The sequence below is a fragment of the Chinchilla lanigera genome, unplaced genomic scaffold (assembly GCF_000276665.1).
Source record: "Chinchilla lanigera isolate Chin_1 unplaced genomic scaffold, ChiLan1.0 scaffold00072, whole genome shotgun sequence".
In the NCBI taxonomy this organism is placed as follows: domain Eukaryota; kingdom Metazoa; phylum Chordata; class Mammalia; order Rodentia; family Chinchillidae; genus Chinchilla; species Chinchilla lanigera.
Window position 1 is genome coordinate 1,237,423 of NW_004955473.1, and position 26,191 is coordinate 1,263,613.

The 26,191-nt window shown below is 37.5% G+C and overlaps 1 protein-coding gene across 1 annotated transcript in view; it reads left to right on the forward strand.

Annotated features, from left to right (window-relative positions):
- Positions 1-26,191, forward strand: part of Gpc3 (glypican 3) — a 462,080-nt gene that overhangs the window by 267,796 nt on the left and 168,093 nt on the right. The window contains exon 4 of the mRNA XM_013523049.1: positions 18,973-19,106. Within this exon, the coding sequence (XP_013378503.1) occupies positions 18,973-19,106 (134 nt within the window). The remainder of the gene's footprint in view (positions 1-18,972; positions 19,107-26,191) is intronic.

Below are 26,191 nucleotides of genomic sequence, written 5' to 3' on the forward strand. Positions count from 1 at the left end.
TCTTAAGGTTAATAATCTTAAGCTAGTTATAGTATGGATCATCATTAACTCCAAAAGGATTTCCTCAAGCAGGAATTGGAAACACTCACCTTAGGCTTTGGAGATCTATGTCCTGGCTTGGAGGCCCTGTTTTCTTCTTTACTAATTTGGTTCTTTATTAATTGTGTGGCCTTGGGCAATCACTTAACTTTTTGGAACGTCAGTTGGTAAATATGGGCATGGTATCTTACTTTACAGAGCTGGTTGCAAAGCTCCTATGTGATATCGTAATGCGAACAAGTGCTTAATGAAGACTAAAGAGCTGTGCTCAACAAAAGTGTTAGCTATGACAGTGTCTGTCATACATATTTCATTAAACTAGTCTGGAATGCTTTCAGTTCTTGGATAATCTGCTAGGCAATAGAACAGCTCTCCTCTCAATTATTTACACTAATGGTAAATGAGAGGAGAACAGATAATAAATGAAATCACAGAAACTGGTCAAGACACCATTTCTGTTTGGATTTAGAACCCATTGTGTTTGGGGAAGCTCCTGAAACCTTTTTGCTGACAGTGAAACTCAACTGAGGTAGTCTTTGCCCTCTCTGAGACTCCGTTATGGTATACTTATAAAAGGGGGGAAGTCTCATGATATCCACGTGTCTGTGAGTCTTGATACGGGGAAGGTAGCAGGCAAAAGCCAGTTTTAGATGATGCCCAAAGTTTTGTAGGGCAGCTGGAGTTGGGCAAACATTGGAGGACAAAAACCACAAACTGTCAAAGTGGTATTGCCTCGTTAATAGAATGAGCAAAGAGAGAAGTCAGTATTGGGTGGCTAACACTTCTAACAAGAAAGCATGGCTAACATTTAAGGTATTGATCAAAAGAAGAGATCGAAGAAGAGCATGAAAATAGCATCTGTAGACAAAAAGGGCTAGGATGATAGCAGTGTCCCGTGCTGCACAGGGGAATGCACAGGAGGAGTCTTTTCGTGCTATTTCTATGCAGGGGTCACAACTCTTCTCATTTCACCTGATTTTTTTCTCCTTTCAATCTCGTCCTTTTCAAAATTCATCTCAGAAGTGTTTCGGAGCCATTCTGACTATAACTTTTGTGGAAACAAGTGGGCAGAGACCCAAGGTACTGGTCAGAGATGATGTCTTCATCAAAATGGACTGTGGCAAATCAGTTTGGCTGACATTATATTCAGAACAATCTTGCTACCAGGTACACTAATTCCCATACAATTTTGGGAATGATGCCTTTTTCAATGTAGCTTTTTTTTTTTTTTTTTTTACTATTTGCATGAAAAGCAGGGAATGAAAATGACATGTGGCGTCCTTTCATGTTTTCTCCCTTTAACCCATCTAGTACACTTTCAGCATTGGAGAATTTAATGACAGTGAGTAAAATAAGAGAAAATGGTTCTCTCCTGACATCCTGTGCTAGGTGGTGTAACCTGCACTCTGAGTCTTCCTGCCAATTGGGAAGGCGGGGACGTTACCGTATGTGATTTGGGATTTTTGTCCTAGGGCGGTATGTAATGTTGCAGAGTAGTCAGCCTTGGTTTTATATGCCATGCATTCCCAGCGATTATATCTTAAATCAGACTTAATTATATAAAATATGTAGAGACAGACCCATGAATAGCAACAAGCTATTAGAAATGAAGTATAAATGCATAACAGCATCAGAGAAGTGGCTCATCAGACTGCATCCATTTTATAATATTATTGCATTTTTAATTATAAGAGTTCCTTATATATTCAGAGCATCACACCCTTATCAGACATATGATTTGAGAATGGTATCTTCCATTCTGTAGGTTGTCTTTTCATTTTTAATAGTGTCCTTTGAAGCACAAAATGATTGAACTTTTATGAAGTCCACTTCATCTTTTTTCCTATTGATTGCTGGTGCTTCCAGTGCCATGTTTAAGCAAACAATACCATATATATATGTGTGTGTTTATAGGTATATTTAGCATTTAAATTTAAGTCTTAATCCACTTTGAATTAATATTTGTATGCAATTTAAGGTAGTGTTCCAAATTCAGGGATATATTACTGAATTCAACTTGCTATTGTTTTGTTGAGAATGTTATAGTCTATCTTCATAAATGATATTGGTCTATAGTTCTCTTTTCTTGTGATCTCTTTCTCTAATATTGGAATATACTGGTGTCATAGAATTCATTAGGAAGTGTTCTACTTCTGCTTTTTGGATGAGTTTATGAAGGATTGGTCTTAATTCTTTAAATGTTTGGTAGAAATCACCAATGAAACCATCTGGTCCTGAGCTGATTATAAATTCAGTTTATTTATTTGTAGGTCTATTCATTTTCTATTTTTCCTTGAGTCCTATGAATTTGTCTATTTCAGCTACACTATCTACGTTGTTGGTCCAGTGTAGTTCATGGTGTTCCCCGATAACAATTTTTATTTCCTTTAAGTCACTAGCAATGCCCCCCCTCTTTCCTTCCTGATTTTAGTAATTTGAGTTTTCTTTATCAGTCTGTCAAAAAGTTTGTCAATTTTGTTGGTCTTGTTGAAGAACCAACTTTAAATTTTGTTTACTTTCTCTGATGTTTTTCTATTTCAGTTATATCCATTCTGATCTTTTTTATTTCCTTTTGCCTATTTTGAGTACTTTGATATTCTTTTTCTACTTTAAAATACACAGTTATGTTATTGATTTGAGATCTTTCTTCTTTTTAATACAGGCATTTAGCACAATAAATTTCCCCGTAAGCACTATTTTCTCTTCCACAACTTTTGTCATGTTGCATTTTCATTTTCATTCATTCAGTATTTTCTAATTTCCCTTGGCATTTTATCATGACCCATTGGTTATTTAGGACTGTGTGCATTTTATTTACACATATATGTGAATCCCTCAAATTTGCCTCTGCTATTATTTTCTAATTTCATTCCTTTGGAATCAGAAAATATAATTTGTATAATTTCAAGCATTTTAAATGTATCAAGACTTGTTTTGTCATTTAACATATGTTCAGACCTGCAAACGATTTTATGTGCTTTTGATAAATATGTTCTGCTGTGGTTGCATGGAGTGTTCTACTGATGTTTGTTCCATCTAGTGGATTTGTAGTGTTGTGCATGCCTTCTATTTCCTTGTTGATATTCTACCTGCTTGTTCTATTATTGAAATTGAGAAACTGAAGATTCCGAATACTATTGTTGAATTGTCTATTTCTTCCTTCAAATTTGTCAGTTTTGCTTCATGTAATTTGGGCTCAGTTGATATGGTACATATAAGCTTATAATTGGCACACCTTCTTGATGAATTGACACCTATTTTAAAATGTCTTCTGTTTATTAATAATTTTTGTCTTAACATGTTTTTTTTTTCTGATATTCCTATAGCTATTCCAGCTGCCTTTTAGTTGTAGTTGGTGTAGTTTATATTGCTCTCCATTCTTTTATTTTCAATGTATTTGTATCTTTGAATCCACAGTATGTCTCCTGTAGACAACACAGACTTGTACCATGTTGTATTATATTTATTTTACCCATTCAATCCATTTGTACATACTGTATGTAATTTCAATAATATACAAAAGTGTTTTTCTTATATAACTCCACGTTTTCCTCCACCTTGAGATATTACTGTGATACAGATTACATTGTATGCTCATCAACATAGATCTATAATTATTCTTTATTTACTTGTATTTTAAATCAGAGAAGAGGAAAACCTTCAACCATAAATGTACTATTTTCTATATTAACACATTTAATAAACTTTACAAGTTTTCTTTGTTTCTTCATATAGATTCAAGCTATGGTCTGCTATACTTCATTTCACATTGAAGGACTCCTAAAGTTTCTTGGGTTGCATACCTGCTAGCAAAAAACTCCCCTAGAAATGTTTTTTTTAAATTTCAGAATATTTTAGTTTCTCTGTCATTCTCAATGGATAGTTTGAATAACATAACATTGCTGAGTGGAGTCTTTTTCTTTCTTTTTCTTTTTGTGCCTTGAATACATTTCTTTACATTTTCTTGTCATCCTGCTTTCTGATCAGAAGTTAACTCTTAATCTGATTGAGGATCCCTTGAATGCAATGAGTTGTTTTTCTTTTGTTGTTTTCAAAATTCTCTTTGGCTTCTTCTCCTGACAGTTTGATTATACTGTGTTGCCTGTGGATGTTTGTTTGGTATTTTTTGGACTTGAAGATGAATGTTTTGTATCATTTTAGGGAAATTTCTAGCCTTTGTTTCTTAAAATATTCGTTCTCCATCTTGCTTTGTCTCTTTTCTTTCTGGAGCTTCTATTGTATTTATGTTAATACACCCAGTGGTGCTCAGGATCCTAGGACTTTAATTTTCTTTGCACCTTTTTTCTTTTTCTTCCTCAAATAACACCATCTAAGTTGACCTAACTTCAAGTTTGATAATTCTTTCTTTTGCATACAAAAGCTGAGCCTATTGAATCTCCCCTTTCAATTATTATAAAATTCAGTTAAAGTAAATTTCACTTCTAGAATTTCTGTCTTTCTTTCTTTCTTTGCTTCCTTCCTTCCTTCCTTCCTTCCTTCCTTCTTTCCTTCCTTCTTACAATTTCTATCTCTGTGTCTAAGTTCTGTATTTGGCAAGATCTTATTTTCCTACTTTGCATTAGTTCTTTATTAATTATTTTCTCTCAGGTTTGAATATATTTTAAGTGTCTGTTTTAAAGTCCTTATCTAGTAAGTCCAACATCTGGGCTTCCACAGGGCCAGTGTTCTCACTCATTTCTTTTCCCCTACTATGAGCCATGCCTTGTTGTTTCTCTGCATGTGTAGTAACTTTCTGTCATAAACTAGATTTTAAAATAATATAATGTAGCACCTCTGGAAATTGCATTCTTCTTTTTCCCAGATTATTGTTGTTGGCTTTTGTTATTGTGATGGTAGTTTTCTGTTACTTTCCTTTCTGAATCAATTCTATAAAGTCTGTATACTTTGTCTTGGATGGCCACTGAAATCTTTGTTCAGTTAGTTTAATTGTAGTCAGTTAATAATTGGACAGTGATTTCCCTGAAGGTCTGGAGCCAAAATGTCTCAGTTTTTGTTGAGGGGCTGTGTGTATACATTGGGGCCTACCTTTCACATTCACCTGGAACTTGACAACCCTGCTTAAGTCTTCACCCCCTGTGTGCACAGAAACCCTGGGTCAGCTTGAAGTGAGGGCATAGGATTTTCTTAGTTCATCCTGGAGCATGAGTCATGTAGCCTTATGAGTACACATGGCCCTATGCTCGCTTAAGCCTACTAGGTTCCTAGGAATATATAAGAATTTTCATCCTTACGAATATCTCACTCCCCAGTTTTCTCTCAAACTTTTTGGTTTGCTTAGTATTTGCCCCAACTATTATCCCCTTGCCACAAGGCAGCTGCATAGTTAAATCATTGCCACTAGTTGACTTTACACCTGCCCCCAGGGAAAAAGGCTTTTGGACCAGGTGAACTCTATACTAGTTCAAATAAAGATAGCCTTGATAATAGGGTTATTTAGATAACCATCAGACAGGTAAACTGTTGACAGTTCACTGAAAGTGAGGCTTTGAATAAAATCCACTCCTATTGTGTTCCCTTCTCTGGGTGCCAGGCTGCTGGTTTTCACCAAGACCACTTTTCAACACAATCACGGAGCTGTGGGTGGGAAGTAGGAAGAAGGAAGACAGAATTCCTGAAGCTCACTGATTTTTGTTTTTGCAACGCTGGAGATTGAACACAGTATCTTCACACTGAGCTCTCTCCAGCCCCTTTTTATTTTTCATTTTGTGACAGCATCTCACTAAATTGCTAACTTGCCCAGGTGGGTCTTGAACTTGGGATCCTCTGGCCTGAGCATGCCAGAATGCTGGGAAACAGGTGTGTGCTGCCACACCTACCTAAGCTTACTGTTCTTACCAGCATTCAGCATTTTCTTGAATAAATGCTCCTGATATTGCTGGTAATCCATCTGTTAATTCCAAGAGCTCATAAAAATTTAGTTCTCATTCTAGATTGTATGGAATATCTATATGGTTTTGTTGACCTCCTTGTAGGTTCAAGACATGAAACATTTTTAGGTAGGTCAGAAACATATACGATAGTTATGCTAAGAAAAAAAGATGATGATCAAATTTTTTGTCATTAAGAAATTATGGAGTGGTCTCTCTGCTTTAAAAAGTAACAAATATAAATTCATGGAAAAAAAAAAGAATATTTTGCACTTACCGATGTTATATGTCTCAACTCTTAAATATCTTTCTGAGACAGTGCCACTGAGTTTACTCATGCAAAAAGAAAAAGCAGAGAATATATTTAAATAAATTGCAAAAAGTCAGACAATCTACTTTGGCTATATTTCATAAACATGAGAGAAAAGAGTACTTTTGCTGCTTTTCCTTTTACGATGAAAAAAATTTTTTCGTGGTCCTTATTCTGATTTTTTGTTATTGCCCTATTGGTAATATTTTAATACATATGGATGATAAAGCATATTTTCCCATGGTGCTGGTTATCAAGCCCAGGAACGTGTGCATGCATGTGCCATACTGAGAGAAGTATAGAGGTTGTAGGAGATTGTAAGAGCTGATAGAATTCAGAGTTGGACACAGTAGAGAAGGCTTCTTGAAGAAAATGAAATGTAAATTGGCACCCAACGAACAAAGAAGATGGTGTTCAAGTAGAAAGTGTAACATGTATAAAGGTTCGTAATACTGTAAAAGAAATATCATAGAATGTGACAGGAATAGAGTGCGACACGAAACTGGGAGTTTTATAAGGCAAAAAGATACGGATCTTACAAGTAAAGATATATATTTTATTCTAAAGGCCACGGGAAGCCAGTGGGGAGTCTCAAGCTTTGCGAGATTATTATTGCAGTATCTCTAGCTTTTAAAACATGAATCAATACACAGTAGTGATTAATTAATAAATTAGTTTCATAAATACTACTTTATAATTAATTGGACTCATGCTTATAATTATTATTTTCCAGTTATTCTGGGTGTTATTGTAAAACAAAGATTATTGTATCAGTACCCTTTTATAATCTCAAACACTACAAAGGACTCAAAAGAGAGGTATTTATATAAGATACATCTATTGTTATTTATGTTATTAGAAATTCAAATAGGAATTTCAAATATTTACAATTCATTTAAAATTAATACTAGTCATAAAATGTTCACATTTTTTTCTTTAAGAAGGTTTCTGAAACAAAATACTGCAAAGAATAACATTGTTTTATGTTTTTGTAAATCTCTAATTTTTCACTTAATAATAGACAACGGGATTTTCAATATGTGCTTCTGCACTCCATCTGCCCTCTAGGAGAGAGAATTAGAGGGAAAATTTGCCCTCTAATGGGTACACAGTTATATAAGGAACAGTGTTTTAATATCTTTTTCAGATAATTAAGGATATTTTCTCTGATACTACACAAAATATGACAAGTAGTAATTTCTTAAGTTATTTACAATATGAAAACAGGAAGTACACCCACTAGATTTTTGCTTTTAGTTACATTAAAATCTATCTCACCGGAATCTTTCCCATTGTGTGATTTTTGTATCACAACACACTGTTTGTTTGAAAATATGGGTCACTGAGTTCTACAGATCTGCCAAATAGGAACACACTTCATTTTTAACATCAAAACATCACATTCATGAGTATCACTACTCTTCACAGCAGAAAAGGCTTTAAGTATAAGAAGGTTGTCAAGCTTCAGAGTGGAAGATACACGTTTTCCTAAATTGTAGTTTTTGCTTGAAACTGGAAACTTTATCAGTTGGCTGAGAACACCTTCAGTTCTTTTCCTTGCAGTTACAGGCTCCCTTTGCTTATTTCCGAGAAACTGCCTGCCAGTACTCAAATCTGAATAATAGTTTGTCTGTCAGTCTTTCAAATAAAAAATGTCTCATGAAAAAGGTGTCTAAGTTATATCATAGCTCATTCATATGTATGGGCTTCCTCTAGATGACCATCATACTTCTGTATTATGTAGCAGAAGTGCAGAACACTTTGCATCTTATCACACATAGTGTAGGATCAAGATTTACTAAAATTAGCTTTTACTACTTCTTCAAGTACATTCTTAAGTGAAGGAGTTTTGAAATACGTGTCCTTCATAGTGAAACTCTAATGCCTACCGTTGTAATTTGATGTCGCTACTCTGACTCGTGTAAGGTCCCTGGCAGTTTTATCCCTCACAGCTTCTGCATTGTCATTGCAGTTGTCATCACATTTGTTTGAGGAAGAACCATGACTTTGAACAGTATTATTCAACACTTGGACTATTGCAGCAGGACTAGTGTCCCCTCCCAAGCTTTCACATAATAGACCTTTGATGATTAATTACTGTTGCCCTTCGATGAATGTGAACAAAATGGCAATTCCAGCTCACTTCTGTGTATTAGTATATTGTAAAGCCAAAATACAATCTATAGAGAGTGTATTAACTCCATTTTTATGTTTGCACCACAACCTTCAGTTCACTGAGTTTGTTTCTCTTTCGTTGGAAAATGACATGATTCCGTCTACTGACTTTTCATCCAGCAGGCTTTCAGCAATATCCACCCTACAGTGGTTTATTAGTTTTCCCACTATTTTGTGTACTTCTCCAGAGAATGTAATGCAATAAATTATCCTATAGTATGTTTCAGTAGCTTTTTCATGTCTATTTGAAAAAGCTGTAACAGCTTTGATTTTAAAGAGCTCATAACATTTGCTTTTAAGTATTGAATTCCATTTTTGTTAAACTCTGAATGATTGATTTCAGTATAACACTATAACTTAGCTTACAGTTTAATACTATTCTTAAATGTTCTGTTGCATCAAACATAATAAGATAAATCACTTGTATCTGTATAATCCAGAGAGAGAGAGCATTTCTCATTTTATCTTTTGGTTCTGGGAATCAAGCCTGGGGCCTCACATGTGAGCTGTATCTCTAGCACCCACCATACTTTTGTTTATTAATTATAATCTACAGAGAAGGCCTCTCTTCTCCTTACTCAGAGAACAATCTGACTATATATTTTAGCTATCAGCTGAGCCAGTGGGGCTTGTAATCTGCATCTTTGAAGCCAACTATCCATTCTTAATTATCAGAAAAGATACGTTGCAAACTAATATTTTCTTTTTGTATAATAACATTAAAACCTATAGAGTTATAGGTAAACTTTACAATTTAGATTTTTTCAAAAACACTGAAGTATTATTACAAAATAAGGCTACAAAATATATTCACTTCTCACATTTTCTCACAGGCAGAAAACTTCTAGACATCAGAATGACGATTTAGAAGCAACCCAAATGTCCATGTAGCGAGGATTGGATAAGAAAATTGTGGTACTTTTATATAATGGAACATTACTCAGCAATAAAGAAAGATAAAGGCAAGGCTTTTATAGGTAAATGGTCACAACTGGAGAGCAGAATGACAATTTACAAAACGATAATGAAGTTATACTAATTAAGGTAGCTATAACCTAAATAGCCAATAAAAGTACTAAATTCTGAGTATAAACTAAGTTAACCTGTAGCAATACATGTATCTGTATCTTAAACCCTCTATCTTAGAACATTATAGAATACACACCAAAGGCTGATAAAAAGTGCATATTTAATTTTAAAAATTTATTATAATAAAAAGCACATTACAATTAATCACCTTTGAAATACTCCCTCTCATTCTGAACATACTTTACCCTTCGTTCTTGGGCCACTTTCTGAAGCAGTTCTGTAGGTCTTCCTTGTTGAATATTTTTACAAAGTATGGTAAGAAGAACACCTTAAGTGCCACCACTCTGTTCCTTCCAGCAGAGGGCAGGTTCACAAAAGCGTTATGGTGTGTTACTCACAGTGAGACTTTAGATATTCCCCACAGTCAAAATGACCATGACTGGTAAATGTTTTGAATAGATTCAAGGCATGGAATCAGTCATGAAAAAGACTATCATGGAAACGGACTTCCAGAACTGCTTCAGAAAGTGGCAAGAAGGATGGGATGGGAAAAGTGTGCTACAAGTGAGAAGGAATAATTTGAGGGGGATTAATGACAATGTGACTTTTACTGTAAAAAAAATTTTAAAGTTACATATTCACCATATTTTTCAATCGTAACTCATATTACAGAGCAGCAGTGTCATTTTATGCCATGTTGCTTGTAGAAAATTCATTTGAACACTTAAGAAAAAATAAAAGTGAAAGGATAAATACAGTCTTAGTATTCTTTTAAAATAGAGTTAGCCTCAGAATCCCTGAGAGGGTCTCAGAGAGCTGTAAAGAATGGTCTTCAGAGCTGGATATGGTGGTACATACCAGTAATCCCAGCTGCTTCAGAGGCCAAGGCATCAGGATCACAAGTTTGAGGCCAGCCTGGGCAACATAGTGACACTATATCACAATCAATCAATTAGTCAATCAGGCTGGGGGTGTAGTTCTGTAGAGTGCTTGTCTAGCAGTATGTGTGAGGCCTTGGGTTCCACCCCCACTACTGGAGAAAAAAAGAAAATACAAAGAGGTTGAAATAGAAGCTGGAGAAAGCCATTAAAAGGCTGTTGTTTCTCCAACTTGACGATGCATATGAATCAGATGGCTAGGCAGCACTTCCAGGGTTTTTGATTCAGGAGGTTTAAATTTGAGGCCTCAAAATTTGCATTACTAACAATTGCCAAGGTGAGTGCTAATGCTGTGTATGTTAGGGCCACACTTTGGGAATTAACTGGATGAGACCTTTTCTGCTCATTTCAGATCTCACCCCCAAATCTACTGAATGTGAATTATATGAATAAGATTCCCAGGTGATTTATATGCACATGAAAGTTTGAGAAGCACCTAAACCTGAGGATGATGAAAAATGTATAAGTTTAAAAGCTCTTTATAAGAGACAAAAAACAAGACTTTGTGTCTCCATACACGGAAGTGAGGGGATGGGAAAAACCTTTAGGGATCCTTTAGTTTCTTCTGACTTGAGAAAACGAGCAAGTGGTGATTCTACTGGACAAAGAACACAGGAGATGAGTAGATTTAGGGGAATAGCATTTGAATTTAGTATTAAGTTTATTGAGTACAGGAAGTTAGGGCTAGAGTTGGCATTAAGGCTAATGTCAGCCTTTTGACCCTCACATTATTAATTTTGGAGGATTAAACAATAATGTCATGGGCTCCTGGTGCTGAGGAGCAGTTTATACTGCTTAAAAAGAGTTAGGCCAGGCAACCCATTCAGGATCCCTCCTGTCTCTCAAGAGCTATTCCTATTCCCCATCCCCCATTCCTATTCTCCAACAAATTTTACTTAACCTGAAGAAAAAGTTAGGTACGCATGCAGGATTCTATTTTTAGGTCAGACTGCATTTGTGGTAGATGTAAATGAGTAAAACGGAAGGCTCTTCTATAGGAGGAATATGTAAAGCCTGCCTGCCATCCTCACAGCATTTAAACACGAGTGTGTGGGATAGAGGCACAGAGTAACTCGTAGAAATCAAGCAAGCACCACCTATGCGTAAGTCCAGCTCTGAAGAACACAAGAGGATATTCAGGGTTCCTCAGAGCAAACCAGACCAGACCACATGACTGGCAGAGGTGGGCAAACCCTGTGCGGTACCCTTTCAGAATAAGGAGCCAGTCTCATCAAGTCCTTTTACTGTCTTCCAAAAGTTTCTAGTTGAACAGCACCTCTCTATATTAATATCTATAGCTACCAATGTGTCTGACCAGCCCCGCCACTCTTCTGACACACTAAAGCAGGCTTCACAGGGTGAGTTCTGTCCAGTATGTGATGAGCTAGTTGGATTTCTATGTGGATGTAAGAGGCATTCAACTTTCAACCACTGTTTTTATTTGATCCTCATACCACTGCCAGGTACGGCAGTCTTTGTACTGTTAATCTCCATTTTACTGATTAGGAAACTTAGTTTCAAAGAAGTTGAATGGCTTCTCTAGAGTTATCAAAATGGTAAGACGATGAGCTGTAACCGAGACCCAGGTCTCCTGATCCCAAATGGTGTGCTATTTTCACTATAATAATGGAACATGTTATTTCAGCTCCACGTCAGATACATCTGCAGGACTTTGGTTCCTTTTTTTCCTTTTAAATTTCAATTTCAAGAGCTGACTTGTATAAAATGTTCAAATAATGGCACCTGATTTCTTAAAATAGCTTCATTCATAATACATTACAGATTATCAGTGAGATTTTATTTTAATGGTCAAGCAATTAATAATGAGTCACAGCAAAATGTCCGTGGGGTGAAAAAAAATGCTTACCTTGTCACCAAGTCTTTCATTATCCCCTGTGCTCTGTATCTAGATCAATCAATAGTTAATTAATAATGATGGGCTTCCTGAAGTACAAGGTTATAAATTAATTTGATGCTCATATGCATATTTTTTGTAGAAAAAATGGGTGGAAAACGCCTGCCAAACCCATCTCATTGTAAGAAAATGTATGTAATGATTACAAGCATATAATAAGAATGGTTTGCTTAGCCAAATGTTTGTTCATTTCTGTTAATCAGTATTCATTTGAGCTACTTCCATGCAGTTTGTGGAAGCAGTGCAATCAGTTGAGTAGTGTGGCAGATTTAAATCAGTAATAAAAGCCCTGGGGAAATTAACAAGACAAAACATTAACCACAGACTAAACATTAACATATATTAGCATTTTTATTATACCTGTAGAATTGTTAAATGGGCATGGTTACTACTATTAAAAAGTTTATGTTGTACATCACATAATTTTAATGTATATTTTATTTAAAAACTTTTAAGATTTAATTAAACAAAATTATACAATGGCATAATAGATGATTCCAGAGAATGAAGTTCATTATTTTATCTTAACTGAAAACCTTTGAAATTCCCAACTCCAGCCCAAGGTACCTCAAAACAAATGCCACTGTAATATTCATCTGAAGTAGACCACAAGATCGAAGTTGATGTTAAAATTGCATACCCCTAGAAGAAGTTATGTTTTTTATTCAGGGTTCTGATGAGTCCACCAGTGACCAAAGACTAAGTTACTAAGTATATAGCAACATTTCTCAGAAATCACTCTTTGGGATCACAGTAATGAGCTAAGGTATAGCAGAAAATTTATTCTATAAGTAAAAGTGAAAAAGTCCTCAAGAGAGCCTACCATCTCAATTGCCTCAAATGCAGCTCGAGAGGGGAATTGTGCTGATCTCTGAGCACAGTTCTGTGGGACAGCCATCATCTCTTTCAAGAACGGTCAGATTTCCAAGAACAATATCAAGTGTCCATGGCTCTTCTGCTACCGTGGGCTCAATGATGAGAACGCTTCTATTTCTGCTTTTCCCACTCTCCTTTTCCTTGGTTTCCCACCTCTTTCCCCTTCTTTCTGCTTTCATGGGCCATAGACACACTTCTTATGTATTTCTTGAGAAAGAAAATGGAAAGTATGTCATTTATCTAGACCAAACAAGTCCTTTAGGATTAGTTAAAAGTGGGAGAGAGCTGATGTTACATATTAATGTAGTAGCAGCAAGCAGCACCTTCCACTTCCACTTCCTTTTAGGTTATTACTGATAAATGTTGAATCTGTTGTGAATTTTTAGTCATAGGATTAAACTGGAATCTCCATTTTAACTCAGATGTCAGACTGGGTTAAATGGTAGGAATTACAGATTTTGGAGCTTACCCAAAAATCTGAATTCAAGAACAAGGGTCCAGGAACATCCTACAGGCAGCAAATAGCAAATGAAACCTTTTGGGGAGCTGTCTGTCCCATAGAACTTGACACTTGAACTTCAGTGTGGTTGACAACTGACTCTTAGCTCACAGGCGAAGTAGTTGAAATCATTCTACTATTAGCTTAGAGCTACTAGAATCACTTCTTGAAACCTAGGTTAAAATTAGGTGTCATTTTTCTGCTGGTCTTGAATTTTAGCCTTTCTCTGTAATATGTTTTCGTATTTTTCTCAGTCATCACCGTGTACTAGGCCACCCCTCATAGTGGGGTGCCCCTGAGTCTATGCTACTAACGGGAAACATCAAAAAAAAACCACAGGTTTTAGGGTCAGACATACCAGTGTCCAAGTCTCAACTCTGCCATTTACTAACACTGCAGTTTTGCTTAAATTCCTCAACATTTGCGAGCTTGTTTCATTATCTCCTAAATGGATTAATAATACCAATACCTACTCAGTGTATTTCATGGGAGGTTGTTTGCCTGACTCACTGGAGAGAGTGGAGAATAGATGTAGAAGTTACTTGTGGAGCGCTAGGCTGAAGTCACACATTACGTTCAAAATGTAAAGTATTGCTATTGTTGAAAAATGTGCAATATAGGCCATCTTTCTGTAAAGCTCAGCCAACCCAAGTAAAAGATCAAGTCTGCAGTTTTGTCCCTCAAGAGTACCCAGAACCAACAGAAAGTAGGGGGCTTAAAAGAAATGTAGTTAGATTTATAACCAGTGAAGTATTTGCATTTCTTAACATATCAATTATGGAGTGCAGGTGTGAGCTGCATCAGGCCAACGTTTGAAAATCCTCGGTAATGACTGGGTTCAGGACACACTACTCCAAAACATGGCACTGTAGCATTCGAAAAAACTGCAGGTGCAGGAAGGTCACACTAACCTTCCCCTGCCTGTTCTCCCTAGAAGTAGATCATAAAACCTGGCTGACTCTCACTAGAAGTACATCATAAGAAAGGTACCTACTGTGTAACCAGAGATACAGAGAAGAATATGAACAAATAGTTTACTGTGTTCACTCCAGTGTATTGCATCAGATCATAGCACCTTTGTCCAATCACACTTCCCCCATATCCACTTCATCAAAATTAGCATAAAAGTATACAGGTTTCCCTGTATCTTTGGAAATTTTTTTTGGTTCCCAGAATCAAACTCACGACCTTGCTCTTGCCAGACAGGCACTGTGCTGCTGAGCTATATCCCCAGCCTACCTTATTTCTTTGGACCTTCATTTGTGAATGCTCTCATGTCATGTAAAACTTACATTAAGCATATTTGTATGATTTTTTTTCTGGCTAATCATTTATTGTAGGTGTTTCCGTCATGAACCAGGAAGTGGGTAAAGAAAAAAATTTTCTCCTCCCCTGAAATAGCATACTCCCCTATGAAGGTAATTTTCACCTTTTTTTTTTCAAGGGAGCCTGGAATAAGTTATGACACTTCAAATACCATAGCTTCCTACTTTGTATCATGCTAGAGTTACAGGTGGAATGAAGTTGTGACACTGGGTTAGAGCAAAGCATTTCTGGGGCTGTATGTGTTGTGAAATAACACAGGCACAGAAATATAAGTACCACATGACCTCCTCTGTATAGGGAAGCTAAAAAGTTAACTCGTACAAGTTGAGAGTAGAATGGTGGTTGTCAGTGGCGAGGGAAAGTTCTCAAGGGAGATATGAAGAGGTTGGTTAACTGGTACAAAAAGAGACAAGAGGAATAAGTTCTAGTGTTCTACAGCACAGTATAGTGACAGTAGTTAGCAATAATTTGTTGTCTATTTCAAAATAGCTAGAAAATATTTTAATGTTTCCAACACAAAGAAATGATAAATATTTACAGTGATGGTTGTGCTATTACCCCAAAGAGCCCAGCAGGATGTTGAAATGTTGCACTGTAGCCCACAAATATGTCCAATTATGTGTCAGTTTAAAAACGAAGTGGGGTTTTAGGTCGGTTCTCCTGCTGTCCATCTTGCTGGGCTCTTCACTGTATCTTGCTGACCACTAGAAGTAAACTTGCTTCATGTTTGTACAAAGGCAATGGCTCTGGACCCAGACAGAAAGGAGATGGTGCTGAGGTTACTAAAGAGGCTTGTTCCCGGAATACAGTCAGAGGCCCTGCCTTCTTAAATTCCAGGACTTGTAACACTCGGGGCACTATAGCTTTCCCTGCTGCCAGTTAGGGCACCTAAATGAAGGCACCTTTAGGAACCATGGTTCATGGAAAACCAAAAGTTTTTATATTCCAGATCTTTTGATATCACTCCAACTAACCATATTTAAAAGTAACAACATTCTTGACTAGGTACATTACTCAGTGAAAGGAAATTGAATTGCACTTCTTGTTTAAGAGCCTGAAACTCCTGGAAGGCTACTGATTTCTGAAATACCACTTGGGAGGCCTGCGTCTTTAGCAAGTAGATCGGCAGAATTAAGACCCAGGTCTCCCAGCATAGCCTGATGTTTCTCAAGTGTGAAGCTGAAAGGACTTCTTTAATGTGAATGCTGCATCTCTTTGTAAATTATGTTTCCTTTTAGTGTCCACTTCTCAAAATAAGCTCATACTATTCACCTCTAGCTCACACAGCATGGAGGTGAAGGATGCAGGGAGAAGAGCCCAAGGAGGGGGGATAAATTTGACAAATGCTTTGTATATGAGAAGACTTTGCTTCATGGTAGATTTGTGGAAGAAAATACAGCCTGTCTGATAAGATGTGGCACATTTCAGATGGGGGAGTCAGGGTACTGGCAGGACACCATTGTCTGGCCCTTAACCCACACAGAGCCTTGGGAAGTCTGCTTGCTAATGCCTCATTGGGTGGCTTGGGAAGAAAGGTCAGACTGCAGACAGGCTACATTCTCATTTGTTCTTAACCTTTCTACTTTTGCCTCAGCTGCACCCCTTTCCACTAGGTGGGACAAATACTTTAAAGTCTCACTGTGGCCCAGTTAGAAGTATTCACTGATATAAAGGGCTGATTTTCAATGGGGAGGGGGATTTCACAGTTGTGGGTTGCAAGTAGACAAGTTGCGGGAGAAGATTTTATTTTGATGCTGGATTCGTAACAGGTGTAGATGAAGGACTATGTCCTGTGTACCTGAATACGCTAAGAGTACTTTGGTCTTGGTGAAATAAACTCTCACACCGATGTCTATTCATGGAATAATAACTAGATATTTGTGGAACAAAAGTTTTATGTCCTGAAATTTCATCTGCAGTTGTGCATATACAGAAAGTAAATGTAAGTACACATGTTAAAAAATTGTGTATGTTTGTATACATACTTCTGTAGGGCACAGTCTGCCCTCAGTTGTTTGTAACTGCATTATATACTTTGAAAATGTTTGGAGCTTAACTGCACAGCCTGACTGGCAGCCCCTGGGCTCACGCACCTATCAGCACAGACGTATTCAGAGAATACAGGCGCTTTATTTGAAGTTAATATAATCCCAAGTCAAGTAGCATTACATAAGCACATAGGAAAAATTCAGTGTCATACATTCCAACCCCAGATGGCACATTTTCAAGTGTCTACAACTCTTATTTCCTTCTCATTAGGATAAACTATTGAGACTACCTGGTCTGAGTATCAAATGATAGGTGCTGTCTTTCATAAGAGGGAGTGATTCTGCTGCTGATCCTAGATTTTTTCTAATTGAAGAATTTATTTAAGCCAAGCACATACTTGTAATCCATGCTACTGGACAGGCTGAAATTGGAGGATCTTAAATTCAAGGCCAGCCTGGGTAACTTAGCGAAACCTTGTCTCAGAACAACAGGGAAAAAGCATTTATATGCGAAGCCTTCCAAACCTGTACAAACTAAATGCCACTTAAGCCATTATATAAGAAACAGCTAACTTAGTAAATGTGATCAGGGCGATCTTGGGAAATCCAGAGGCTGAAATTACCACACAGAGCCCATGGCTTATTTGTAGCGTGGTCTGCTGGACCTGACAGTGGGAGATTCCTTTAATTCACTTCAATTAATTTACCTGTAACAGTGTGGATAATGGGATTTGAATGACGTGAGGGCACAAAAATGACAAAGACATAACCCTTCTCTTTATAAGATATTTCTAATAGTTTTCCAAAAGTTTAAATTCTGTATGTTAACCTTGGCTGTGTTCGCTGGCTATGTTTGGAGGACTGAAAGGTTTTTTATTTTCAAAGTAGAATGTAAGCGTATGAAAATCAAGTGCCATCTTCCAGGAAGGCAGTGTTGCAAAAGTTTAATCGCCAAACAAATCAGTTTAAAGGCAGGCAAGTGACCCCACTGCCTCTGTCTTAGGCAAGTCTCCTAGCTTCCTTGAGCTTCAACTTCCTCATCTACAGGTGGGGGTTGTATGTTGCATAGTTTCTGGCACTTGGGGGAAGATAAAGAAAAAGTTAATATTCGTATGTGTACATGCAAGTTCACTTAGGCTTGTTTCTGAAAGCGAGAAAATAAATCTACAGGTAATTTAGCCAAGGAAATCAGAATGGAGCTAAGTAACAGAGCCAATATAATTTTTAAAAGAATCATTTCTACATGTGCATGTAAAAGGTGAGCTTTAGAAGAAGGTATTCAATAAAAATTTTTGAGTGAATGAATGAATGAGTGAATGATAAAAACTGATAGGAAAGCAGCAGGGGGAAGGCAGCCCAGCTGGCTGTCTTGAGCAAGTATTCCTTAATACTGTCAATCCAGTGAGAGTGATATATGGTTCACAACTGGTGAAGCTGCCTCTTGGTAGACTTGACTCCTTCCCTTGGGCAGCTAGGACAGCCAGAGGAGTAACCACACTGGCATTTTTAGAATACAATAGCTGAAGTCTTGTCACAATTTTTTCCTAAGAATCAGGAGCCCTCTGCGCATTGAAGGCTGATTTTTCTACTAACGGGCTATTTGACATGCAGTACCTCTCACATATCCCGACTCCTATAAAAGTTCCTCCTTAACTTTGCAATTCCCTTTTGTGAAATTCTTTATACATATGTACACCAGGTGCCTTTGAAAGATATCAATAGCATTGGACCTGTGTAGAGGGTCCTCTCAAAATGTACACTTCACTATCGTAAAAAGATATTTTTCACCTTAGTAAATCTCTTGAGTAGGCTATGCTCCACCAATGGTTATTTTCCTTAAAACCTTATCATCTCTTTTGACTGTAGCAATAGCTTTGTTCTGCTCTTTAAAAGGAAATTGGGGGAAGGAATTGAAGTGCATTTCAGAATTTGCTTCTTCTATTATATCTGTGAAAGTATCATATAATTATATTTCATTTCTTTTTTCAGATTGGCAAGTTATGTGCTCATTCTCAACAACGCCAGTATAGATCTGCTTATTATCCTGAAGATCTGTTTATTGACAAGAAAGTATTAAAGGTTGCTCATGTAGAACATGAAGAAACTTTATCTAGCCGAAGAAGGTGAGAGGAATTTATTCTGTATTTCAGCATACAGTTAGAAATTGTGTTTTAAAGTCAGAAAATATTGGAATGAAGTTTCTTAAGTATGTATTATTTAGTCCTTCAAGTAGAATGCTTAATTAAATGCTGTCACCTGGCCATGCATAAAACAAAGTCATTGTATTATATTTAAACCGTGTTTGAATGTAAACCTACCATATGTAAATAGCTAGTACAGCGACCCAGGGTAGTACGGGCTTTCCTGTTCCAGATCCTTTTCTAGTTAAAATATTTTCTGCTTACAATTAGGTCTCACAAGTTCATGGCTCAGTTTGTGGCTTTTCCCATAACTAACTTGAGTCAGGGTTAAGTTCTCTAACTTAGCAGAAGTTAGCAGAAAGAAGTTAGGTGCACACACTCACGGCTCCCATGCATAGAAACATTGTACACTGTACACACTCATTTACAATGATAAAGGATCTGGTTCATATTTCGTAAAATAACAGTCAAAGGACAAAACGTACGTTTTATTCTCTTTATTGTTTTTTCCCATGCAAGTTCCTTCCAACCCTATTCTAATTTCTTGGTTATGATTAGGGAATAGAAGTCATATAGACAACCCAAAACAACCCTAGGAGAATTAGCTTACTCAAAGGATTGAACCTGTAGCCAGTCCTGGTGCGAAAAGAGCCAGGCCTGAATTCTCCTTCCTGTTCAGTTTGAGGAGGTTGGAAGGGATTGGTCTATAGATGGAAAATTAAGAGATGAATTAAGTTACACCTCAGATTTGGACTAAATTATTCCATTCCTCTCGATTTACTATAGGAGGTTTTGAAATGATGATTTTGAGGCCTGTATGGTACAATCTAGGATGAGAGAAAGCAGTAATGCTGCGTAGCAGAGAATCCTCCAGAATTTCAGAGTCTTCTGTTCTTTTGATGACTTTCAACCTAATGGATTTCTGGAGTCCCAACAGCAGTCCTTTAAAAGTATGATCTAGGGATCCCTGGGAATTGCAGAGACCCTTTCAGGATGTTTGTGAGATCGTTTTTTGCTGTGTGAAGCTAGAGTTTGTTCATATACCTCACCGAAAACAACATATTCCAAAAGATAAAATGTAGTAGTCAGTAGAAGAACCTGTCTCCTATCAAGCCAGACAGTAAAAATATCCCGCAAAAATGAAAACAATGTTACATTTCTCATTAATTTTTTTCATAAAAATGTTACTCACATGTAATGGGTTTATAAGTTGTAGTTTTAAATTAAAAATAGATGTTGAATTGTTTCTGTGTTTTAATAGCTAAAGCAGTAAATATTGATAACTATATACCATATAAACTAAAGCTTTGGGTGATCCACAATAAATTTTAAGAGTTGAAAGGGATTTACTTGCTATCTATTGCTACATAACAAATTAACCCAGTTAACTCAAGAAAATTATTCAAAACAACAAACAAGTATTACCTCACAGCTTTGTGTCTGTCATAAGTATGAGAATGGCTTTAGGTAGTAATTCTCAGAGTTCTAATGAAATTTCATATTTCCTTCAACATATTGCCCAGGCCTGTAGTGGTTTTTTTTTTCTGATTTGTGTTTTTGATTTTGTTTGGTTTTGTTTTCTTGTATTGTACTGTGCTGGAAAATGTGCCCAGAGCTTCGCTGATGCTAGGCAAGTGCTCTACCACTGAGCTGAATCCCTAGCTCAGGACTGCAATTTTGACTGAAGCTAGAAGATCCATTTCCAAAGTAGCTCACTTAGAGATTTAGCAAGTTAGTGCCCTTGTTGGAAGGAGACCTCAGTTCCTTACCACACAGACCTCAGCAATCACCTCACAGCATGGAGTTGGCTTCCCTAGAATAAGTGATCTGTGGAAAAAAGCGAAGAGGAAGCTGTGATATGTTTAATGACCTGGTGTTGGAAACGGCACATCATCAATTCTGGCATTAAAATTCATGGAAAAGGACACTGCCATTAAACTCCCTCAAAATATTTCCCCTCATTTCAAACACACTTATCCCATCCTTCTTGCCACTTCCTGAGGCAGTTCTGGAAGTCCTCTTTCATGTGTGTCTTTATGAGGTGTTAATTCCAGTACATACTTAAGGGGGAGGGGAGTTAAACACTACCTCTTGAAGGGACAAATACCAAGGAATTTGTGGATATATTTTAAAACCATGATGGCCTCCTGACATCTAAATGTGTGAGAACCATTTCTGTTTTTTTTTTTTTTTGGTTTTTTGGTTTTTTGGTTTTTCTCCGGTACCGGGAATCGAGAGAACCATTTCTGTATCTTAAGTGTTCTATGGAAGTTTTTTTTTAAATCTATCTGGGAAAAAGTAACTAAAACATGTGTCTAGGCTCTGTTTAGCTTCTGCCTGTTCTCTACCGGTTTACCTGTACTGCTTTCACCCTTGGCATGATCTACCTAAGGAATCAACCTCAGCCTCTGTAAGGCATTGATCTTGAACTAGTGGAGCTTCTTCTATATTTGACTGAAATGAAGTGTAAGTGTGTGTGTGTGTGTGTGTGTGTGTGTTGTGATCAAAAAGTGATCAAAATGTACAGTGAATGTTTAAATATAAAATATGCATTATAGTAAAAGACATATTGCCATCAACTCCCCTCAGAATACTCACTGTCACTTTAAAAACTCTTATCCCATCATTCTTTCCACTTTCTAAGGCAGTTCTGAAGTCCTCTTCAATGAGTGTCTACAAGATGTGACTTTAAAAAGTACCCTCCAACAGAGAGGCAGGCTTGTGAGAACATCACAGTGTATCTTTCTCCATCGTATTCACCAGATCTGCCACTGTGGCACTGTTGGCTCTTTCTCAAAGTCAAAGTGACCATGAAAAGTAAATGTTCTGAATCAATTCAGGACATGGAGGCAGCCATGACAGCACAACTAAAGAGACTAATAGAAGATGTTTCCAGAACTGTTTCAGAAAGTGGCAAGAGTGGCGGGATAAGGGGTTTAGAACTGAAGGGGGTATTTCAAGGTGTCTTTTACTCTAATAAATCATTTTTAACATAAACATTCAGCGTATTTTTTGTCACACCTCATATCTTTCTTCAACAGAAATTAATGAAACACTTATTAGTGCTAGAATGCATGTGGAGTAGTGAAAATGCCAAGACAAAGCCTCTTCTCTCCAGGTCAGTCTAATAGGGAAATATATTTAAATGTAAAAAATGCCAACATAGTTATATAAGTGCTAAAGGAAGAAAATATCCAGAGCACACAAGCATCCTCAATTGAAAGACTGCGTTTCTTCTGCCCAGGAGAATTATCACTCTGGCTTCATGAAGGAAGTGGTATATGGATTTGTAGCAGCATGGCATATGGAGCTTTTTCAAAAATAAACACACCAACCCGGTCTTATTTTGAAATTATCCTGTCAACATGTACAGTTTTTATACTATCAGTTATTGCTTAATATAAAAATATATGAAATTTTTTAAAAGAAAGAAATTAGCCTGTCAACTTAGACACATTTATAAGTGAGAGGTTTATTGAGGCCCTGCTGCCATGGCTTCTTCTATCTTGGGCTCTATGGAACCTAATCCTTTTCATTCTTACCATACCAAATAAGAGCTGATAAAGGGGTTTTTTTCTGGGCACCCAGGTACTATTCTTCTTTAGATTCATTTTTGAACTTACAGCTAACCTCCAAACAAAAGAAAAGATAGCAAGAGAAATTGACAAAGCCTGTAGGCTTGAGTAAGTGGCCATTGGGTGTTGGAGTCTAGAGCCTGCCCCATGATGTTTCTCATCTTTTTTTTTTTTTTGCAAACTGAAGCTTTAGAGTCTAAATTCTCTGGCAGAAGTAAGCAAAAACAACAGGAGAGAGTCTGACTTCATTTAACTTCTTTAGTTACTGTAAACCCTTAGGGAGAGGGGCAAAGTGGGAGTTAATATGATCTCTTGCTAAATGCACTGCCCCCTGCTCTCTGACGTTATTAGAAGGGGTTGATTTGGCAGAGTGTTAGTACCTCTATCAATTTCTCAGTATGTTCTGCACAGCATTTCACACTGTCCAGAAAAATGTGTGTGTGTGCCTCCAGCATCCCCCACACTCCTGCCCACGCTCCATACTAGTGGTTGAAAATATGATAATTGGAAAAAACCCTATTGTGGTATTCTGTCTGAGGAGATTGTGAGTAAGCTATCTGAATCAGATTGTGAGTTGAAAAGCCTTTTGCTTTATTAAAACGCACAAAGAAATGCAGGATTCCTTTGGTAGCATTCAGAAGTCATCTGTTTGTTTTGTCTGCCCCCAACTGGGTAGTTTGCAACACACAACTAATCTTAGAAATTGCTTAGTTCAATTTAAAGGCAATTTTATACTCAACTGGTGGCCTATGTATGCGACTCAGGGTTACTTTAAGGGGTCACTACTGAAAATGCCTGTCATCAGATTTAAAGCAGGGAGGGTTCAACAAGATGCACTGGTAATGTAAGCAAAATAGAAGCCCTCAGCTTCAGAGCTCTTTGCATGACTAATATTTTCAGCACACTCAGTTGTTATCCTCTCTCTCCTTTACTTTCCCGTCTCCTTCACCACTTCCCATGTGATACTGCTTAACCTCGTCATTTTTGTATCCCAAATGCTGTTCGGTAGAATACATAAATAATACCTTTCCAAACCCCAAATCTTTATGTGAATTGTCCACCCTGCTTCTACATATTAAGCTTCGGGCTCAACTGCCTCCTGTGAGAAAGTCACAGCCCCCCACCCTTGTGAAATTACATGAATGTGTTCCATCCCTCTGCTTCCTGCATGTCCCCTCTTCCTCTTTCCCCTCTAACTTAGCATGAAAGGATTTTGGATTAGGCAACACTCAGAAGTAACCTAAAAAAGAAAATAACAAAAGCTTATCTCAGCTCCCCTGTTCAAAATCAGAACTTACACCCCCTCTCAGGCCCCTGGTTTAGGTAGGTTTAGGGAGGCAACTTTGTAAGCTTGGTGGCCTCTTTCATCCTCTGAACAAAATAACAAAGTATGACCTGAGTGAGTAAAAGAGTTTCAGGTCAGGTACAAGTCATTCTGCCCTAAATAGGACTCTACTGCTTTCAACATCTGTCCACACGGTATGTGCAGTGTTGTATAAAGGTTAGGCTCTGATGAGTAGCGGAGCTCTTAGTCTATGTAGGTAGACAGACACACAAATAAGTCCATACATTGGGGGTGAGTACCGCCACAGAGCTGTGTACAAAAGAATGGTAACATCGCCACTAAGGAAGTTAGCAACTCTCCTGAGAGAGTCAAGAAAGGCTACTTAGAAAAGGTAACTTTGAGCTCAGCCTAGAGAGGAGGAAAAAGAAGGTGATCCAGGCAAAGGAAACGAGTGAGAAAAGGTATTCTAGTCAGCAGAATAGTAGAAATCTGTAGTTTGGAATTAAAGTGTCAAAAAGCTCCTTCCAGCAGAATTAGGTATGATCTTGCATTATTCCAGTTTTAGTTGTTTTAGTTCATGTACTTTTCTGTGTTTTCAATAACGAATGGGCTCATATTACTTTACATGAAGAAAAAGAGACCCTTAATAATAATTTTTTGCTGGACATCTTCAGGAAGCCCGGTGAGTCTGGGCTCTGCCTCCCTGACCAGCGTGCAAGGCAGGTGAAACCTGGAGCAACCTCTGGGGCCTCAGTGGCTACCCGCCACAGCCATAGTGTGTTGGCCCAGACTGGGCTGAGCCCCAGACAACTTCAGAAGCCTGGTGAGTCTGAGCTCTGCCTCCCTGACCAGCATGCAAGGCAGGCAAAACCTCTGGAACGCCTTGGGGCATCAGTAGCTACCTGCCACCTTGATAGTGTGTCCACCCGGGCTGGGCTGCCACCACTCACCAGCACAGGAGCTACACTGAGCATTGGGGATGTTCAAACTTTCACCCTGTCACTCACACACAATCAGGACAGTGAGACTGCACTACAGGGAGTCTCTGGTTCTTCAAAACTGACAAAACAAAGGAGCAAAATGCAATCCCAGACCTCCACACCACCCAAAACAAGTCCAGGAGACATCAACACAGAAGAGCCTAGAAGTCATACACCTGAAAATTCTGAAAAGATAGCTACTGAAGTAAAGAAACAACTCCATCAAGCCATAGAAGACATCAGATCAGAAATAATGTCTGAGGTGAGGAAAGAAATGACAACAATAATGAAAGAAATCTTCAGCATATCCAAAGATGACATAGACAAGAAACTAGAAGAGCATAGACAACTCAATGAAACATTCAGAAAACAATATAGAAAAGAACTGGAAGGTATGGAACACATGAAAACAGGTATCCAGGAACTTAAACATTCCATTGAAAGCTTGCAAAAACATCTGAATGAAGCTGAAGATAGACTTTCAGACCTTGAACACAGCATTGCCACCAATGAAGGTGAAAGGTAGGATCTCTTAAAAACAACAAGGAATCAGGAAATAACAATTCAACAATTGCAAGATGGAGCAAAGAGAAACAATGTCAGCTAAATAGGTATTAATGAAACAACAGATGTCAACACAAATGACATAAAAAGACTATTTGCAGAAATAATAGCAGAAAATTTCCCAGGCAGTGTAAAAGAATTGAACATCCACATCAGTGAAGCATACAGAACTCCAGTTAATCATAACCAAAATAAATCTACCCCCAGATATATAGTGATCAAGATCCTAGAAATTCAATCAGAGCTCAGAATATTAAAAGCTCTTAGAGAAAAGAAACAGATCACTTATACAGGAAAGCCTATCAGAATCACGGCACACTTCTCAACACAAACCATCAAGGCAAGAAGAGCTTGGAGTGAAGTATTTCAGGTACTGAAAGAAAGCAACTTCCAACCAAGAGTGATGTACCCTGCAGAGCTATCTTTCAAATTTAATGGAGAAATAAAATATTTTCATGATAAAGAACCACTGAAGAAATTCATGAGCGCAAAAGCAATCCTACAAAGAATACTAAAAGATATACTAGGAAGAGATAAAATAGACAACAACTTCAAGAACAACAACAGAGAGGAACCAACAAGCAGAGCAAGCAGTTAAACAGAGGGAACAAGGGGGATCCAATAGCAGGAAAACAGCATGACAAACATAAGCCAGTACATATC